We start from the raw sequence: 6,487 nt of genomic DNA, 5'->3' as shown, positions 1-6,487 counted from the left end.
ACATGGGCTATGAGGGACGCAGTAGTTGAGGACTCTGGATCAATTTGGAACCCCTGGGGTTCTTTAACGCGCACTGACATCGCACGCACATAGGTGCCTTTGCATTTCACCTCCACTGAAATGTGGACTGGTATTCGATCCCGTGACCTTAGGATTAGCAGCCAGATACCAATGCCATTGAGCCACCATAGCAGGCTGAAAGCAGTGTGAATCACAATCCATATTAGCCCAGCTGCATGAAGTCTCGGAATGAACATCTGCTGACACAGGTCTCAATTACAGTGAGCATGTAGGTGCCATGAAGTCATATGTGGAACCACACATGTATACGTGCAGTTTTTACTGCCGAACAGATGAAAGGAGCAGGTGACAGAAATGTTCAAACAACGCATAAAAAAGTATGCCATGTAAGCACAGCACCGCCATGGCCTGCACAGCCTCTGAAATCTCTACTTTATCTAAAGGAGTGCTGTTTCCTTGTTTCCCTGGCAAGGAAAGAGGTGTGAGACACACGCAGAAGATCAACAAAGTGCTGAAACCCAATGCTGGCGTTCTGTTATGCCAAGTCATAGAGATATGCGTAGTATCATGGCTTGACCAAACCAGAGGTTGTCCACACTATGGCATCTGTGCAGAAGCACATTCACCAGCATGATGGTCACTGATTGTGCCTGCACTTGATAGCCAATTTCTTTAAAGCTAGATATGATGCTATGCAGCTTAAGGGGGGAGAGCCTGGTCTTGAAAACAATATTTTATTAATGTACAGTGGACTCTCGTTAAACGGAACCTCAAGGAACCGGGAAAATATGTTCCGGTTATCAGGAGTTTCGTTTAGCGAGAGAATGTTCAGGACTTTGCAATTCGTTCCGCGCTGCTTGGTCCCGACGAGGCAGGTGTGCGTGCAGTTGGCAGTCTCCGCGGAAGCGGATCTCAAATGCAAAATCTAGATAATAAAGAGAACGGTACACTATGGGCACAAACTTTATTGCACAAAAGCAGTAAGCAGTGAACTTTTTTTTTTTTTTCAAAGCACTACTGAAATTTAAAAAAAAAAAGTCAATAGTCCACTTATTCCGTCGAAATCAGTGGGAATTGAAATTTATTGGCTTGTGAAAAAGGACTTTATGTTTGCTCGTTTTATCTCTCGCAACCGTTTTCTTTGGATGGCGCTACCCATACTAGACAGGCTACTCACTTCTGCAGAATTTTGGGGAGCCGTCTTGCTCGCCAGTCCCCGCATGCTGTTGTGTCTGTAGCGGCAGCCTCCCCTGAAACGGCATGACACGCTATGCCATTCCGATCGTTAAATCTCGTCAACCACCCTTCGCTGCACGAGAAACCTTTGATGCCGAGCTCCAGACCAAATTCTTCTGCTTGCGCGTGAATGAGTGGCCCGCTGATCGGAATGTTTTCACTCCAGGCTCTCCGCAGCCAAACCACCAGGCACTTCTCCAGATCTTCGTGGTTGGCCACCCGCAGTCGTTTTCTTTGAGGGCCAAAGCGTGATGGCCCGAAAGGCTGCCGCTGCTTATCCTTGTCCTGAAGTATCGTCGTGAGGCTGCTCTTGGGGACAGCATAGTTCGTCGCAAGCGCTGTTTTTGTGAAGCGACTACTCTCGAAGTCGTTGATTATCTCCACCTTCCTTTCTAACACAAGGGCATAGTGAGGTCGCTTCTGCACTGCCATCAGATGCTGACTTCGCGACGAAATGTTGCAGACGACGCTCAACAGCGGATGTAAGGCTTAAGCCTAGCTGAGCACAACTGCAAGCACACCGTGACTGAAAGCAAGTGATGCGGTTTGTGCGAGAAAATCGGAAACGTCCAAAGACGGGGGGGGGGGGGGGGGGGGGGGGGGGGGGGGGGAGTGATGCGTACCGCGATGGGGCTGCGCGTTCACACATCAAGTTGCGGTTTCGAGCCCATTTTCGGTTCTGTTTATACAGTGGTTGTTGGAAAATTTTTGTTCCGATTAATGTGAGATTTTTTTTACATTGCCTTAAAACAAAACTAACCAACTGCGAGGCGTTTGTTCCATTTAACCGTTGGTTCCGTTTGACCGACTTTCGTTTATCGAGATTCTGCTGTAGTCATAATTATGAAATCTTCAAGGAACACGTATTTTTGCACACTGATTCTAAATATGTCATTTTATTTCATCTAAAACAATTTCTTGAGCACTTATGTAATATTTATGCAAGTATTTTGTGCAGTATTGAAGAAAATTTGCTGCAGGAAACTAGCTGAAATGTATGCTATTAGGTTCTCTTGATACCAAGGAATGTAGCAAGGGTAAAATCATCATCCTGGCTATCATAGAACTTGAGTTATAGGATACTGAAGCTGCCACTTCAGAAAGAGGAACACAGTTTTCTTTGCATTTCTGAAGAGACAACTTCAAAACCCTACAACTTAAGTTCTATGACAAGCAAGAAGACAATTTTACCCTTATTGCAATCCCTGGTGTCAAGAAAAACCAATGGCATACACTTCAGAAAGTTTCCCGCAGCAAATTTTTTTTCAAGCCCCTTCACAAAATACACGCATAAAGATTACATAAGTACTCCAGGAATTGCTTCACATGAAATTAATGGCATATTTAGAATCGACACACAAAAATACATATTCCCTGAAGATTTCTTAACTGTGACTTCGTTAATAATTTTTTTTTTTTCAAGACCAGGCTCTCCACTTAAAGGACTGCAGACACCAAATATTTGCTTGCGTGTTTTCTTCCTTCAAATGATGCGTTAGAAATTTGTGTACATGGAGCACCCTGTTGTATTTGTGTATGACCGCTAAATAATTTGTAACTCAATTTCTTCTTGACGTTGCTGCGGTTTCGGTTTCATCAACCGAGCAACGACTTTGACGTCAAGTTGATGTTTTTGTCACTTGATCCACTAGAAAAACTGTAATACAATCACTGACAGGTCATTTTTTGTCATTCCAAGTCTTGGAAGAAGCTGGAAAAAATGCCGTAGTGAATTAAAACTACGTATCAGCGATTATTGAAACCGAAACCGGAACAGCATGAGAGAAGAAATTCAATAAGAAATTATTTAGCGGTTGCAGGCAAATACCACCCGGTAATCCATGTGTTCTAATGTCTAACGCACGCATCATAATGTTGAATGGCGCAACGGAACAAACACAGGAAGACACAGAGACAGAAAGAGTGCCTTCACCATCAGTGCGTTACCATATCCAGGACACGCTAACAAGAAAAAATATGTGTACAGAAAAACATCATATTTATGCATAAAAGCCAGTGAATTGCTACCCACTGAACAAGGCGTGAAAAATATACGAACATGATAACAAGATGGAATGACATGATCTACACATGACCATCTAAAAATCCAGTTCCCGGCCGCAGAGTTTAACCGATGAAGCGCTTGTGCGCATGGGCCCACCTTTCTTTAGGCGCTCTTTCTGTCTCTGTGTCTTCCTGTGTTTGTTCCTTTGCACCATTCAACATTATGATGAACCAACTAGCCCAACAGCAAGTACTTCTCTAACGCATCGCTTGACAGAAGAAAACGCACAATAAAATTAGGTGTGTATAGTCCTTTAAACAGCTTACTTAGAGCATGCAGTCTGTCAAGTCTGCACAGTCAGATTTTATATGCCCCTTGGGCATATGTTTGAGTGGAAGGGAAGGGGTGATGGGTTAATTAATGGATTTTTACCTGTCAAAGCAATGCTGTGATCTATTAGGAGTGGCATAGTGAAGGCCCCAGATTAATTTCAATCACCTGGGGTTCATGAACATGCAGTGAAACCTCAGTGCATGGGCATTCCTGCACTTTGCCTTAATCAAAATGCGGCAACTGTAGCCGGGATTGAACCTGAGGACTCGTGTTTAGCAACGAAACACCAAAGCTACTGAGAATGAGAGGGGCTCAGAACGAGCGGGAGAGGGAGGACTGTCAACTGTACTGACCTGAACGAGGAGTGTGGCACCTTCCATTGACTATCTTCTCCGGTGAACCACCATGAAATATGTTGCCATTGAGACGCATTTTGCCAGGTGCCGCATGTTCGCCAGAGCTTCCAAGGGAATTACAACTGGGCTGCATAATGAAATAACATGGCAGTCAAAAATGAATGAGAAAAAAAATACAAAGTTACACAAAACCAAAACTTCCATGCAATTTCCAAGAACTACACAGCAATCTACCTTTGCTAGCATATTAACATGCCACCAATGCCACAATTCTGGTATTTCCATACCAATAAATCAGCTACAGAGTGCGAGTCATTAAAAAGTAAGCAGCTCATGAAAAGACAGGCCTGCAATTCATAAAATGCCTGTCTATAGATGGACGAACTTCATTAGTCCTTACCAGAACCATTTACTACAAATATGGTTTTATGGTTTATGGGGGTTTAACGACCCAAAGAGAGTCAGGCTATGAGGGACTCCGTAGTGAAGGGCTCCGGAAATTTCGACCACCTGGGGTTCTTTAACATGCACTGACATCACACAGTACACGGGCCTCTAGAATTTCGCCTCCACCGAAATGCAACCACCACGGCCAGGATCGAACCCGCATCTTTCGGGTCAGCAACCGAGTGCCATAACCACTGAGCCACCGCTGCAGCTATTTACTAGAAATATGGCGAAGGCTATAAGGAAGGATCGAGTTACAAGAAAAACAGGATGAACAATACAAAAAAGCTTCAGAAGTACTATAAGCAGAAGCTCTGTACCTGACCAAAGTGAATGGTAACTAGATAAAAACTAGCATCTCCACATAAACTTATAGGTGAACCAGCTAATAAGGCAACCTGAACACCTGTCAGCCTCTACTTACTAGCATGTCATGAAATTCCGATACTCAGCGCCATGCGGCTCTTTAGTTTAATAATGAAGAAAACTACTAGCAACCTCCTACTAGACTGCTTGCCTGGACACAAGCACATTAGCAAATTAATTTATTACCCTGAATTCCACCACTGCCACCACTGAAGGAAACACAGGAATTTGGTAGTGGGCACATAGCTTCAGAGCACATATAACTACCAAGAGCTTCAATATCACAGTGACCCAAGAACCCATTACACACACAAAAAGAGAAGAATGTTACCTCTTTTAGTTCATGACTTGTATGACGATGCTTTGTGTCCCTCTGGGCCTGGAAAGAATTTAAGTCAATGCCTTTACTAACACTGGTTTAACATACATCACTACTTACTCTTCCCTTACTTACTCTTCCTTTAGTCTTCCCTTACTGTGAAAAAACAGGCAATTTCAGGGAGGTTAACGTAAAAAATTTATTCAGCCATAAATTTAAGCATTTTTCTTGGTTGCAATACATGAGAGTGCAGCTAATGAAGCCGTCTTTTGATGACCCAAATAAAAAAAAAGGATACATATTGCAGATGAAAAAAATCTGAGCGCGCAAACATTTGCAAAAATTAAATATAGATATATTCAGTCAAAAAATAGGTGAATAAGAAATCTGGAATATGAGTATTTAAAGTAACAGAACTCTTCATGCTAAACTTTCCGACCAACAAAAGAAAAAAAAAATCAACTGCTCACGAGAAGCACGAGAAACTCGGCAGTGCAATGCCAAGGTTAAACCCAGGCCGTCTTAGAGAAAACTCCCAATCTGCTACACTGTTGGTGGCAAGGGTTAACTCATAACATGTTCAGTACATTCAGAGAAGCTCAGAAAGCTGCGAGTCTCCTCGGCAAAAGTGAAAGCAAACGTTACAGACGGGCACCTGCCAATGGTACGGGCTGGGCGAAGCAGTCATCACTGTACTAACTATACTCTGCAACAATATTTCTTGGCAATACAGTCAAAGCTACAGGACCAAAACACGTCCTCTCTTCCTACACAGCAGAACAGAGTCCCCAGTTGCAGTTAAGAGTTTCCTCTTAATACACAGTATGCAGATAACGCTTGTTACTTAAAGGCATATTTCTAACATTAGTACAAATTTTAAATGTTAAAGAGGCATGACAAAAACAGCTTCCTTGATTACAATGAATGGCTTAGGCATGTCTAATTAAAACAGCGTTCCACAGATCGCGCTAGCTACACCAGTAACGGAGTAAAGCAACTTAGCAGTGAGCAGTGCACCAGGCAGCCATCCTGTGGCGTAACTAATGGCGAAGTGACAAAGTTGCAGACGCTCTGCGCCTATAGCTTTCTCTTCATAAGTCGCAGGGTATAAAATCAGATGAACGGATGTAATGTTTTCACACAGTTTCTTGCTATTGCCTAGAGAGAAAAATGGCGCTGCAATAGTTCATCCACCGTGGAGAGGCACAGCAATGCCAAGAAGAGGAGGTTCCATATTTAGCTCGAGTTATTGTTGGGCATGAAACACGGAGTCAGCCATAACCATATGACTCTTCTCTAGCAAACCTCAAAGAAATAGCCAAACATCTGCATTAGATTTATAGAAGGGAAAAACACACTACTAAAATTAATTTAACCTTTGCACAGAGGAGAGCATTGTGGTGC

The 6,487-nt window shown here is 43.1% G+C and overlaps 1 protein-coding gene across 1 annotated transcript in view; it reads right to left on the bottom strand.

Moving 5' to 3' along the window:
* Window positions 1-6,487, bottom strand: part of Pcl (polycomb protein Pcl) — a 101,377-nt gene that overhangs the window by 83,438 nt on the left and 11,452 nt on the right. Inside the window, exons 4-5 of the mRNA XM_077649113.1 lie at window positions 5,096-5,143; window positions 3,949-4,078 (exon numbers count right to left, since the gene is read on the bottom strand). Of these exons, the coding sequence (XP_077505239.1) occupies window positions 3,949-4,078; window positions 5,096-5,143 (178 nt within the window). The remainder of the gene's footprint in view (window positions 1-3,948; window positions 4,079-5,095; window positions 5,144-6,487) is intronic.

Source organism: Amblyomma americanum, chromosome 1 (assembly GCF_052857255.1).
Source record: "Amblyomma americanum isolate KBUSLIRL-KWMA chromosome 1, ASM5285725v1, whole genome shotgun sequence".
Lineage (NCBI taxonomy): Eukaryota > Metazoa > Arthropoda > Arachnida > Ixodida > Ixodidae > Amblyomma > Amblyomma americanum.
This window is presented reverse-complemented; position numbering and strand designations above follow the sequence as displayed.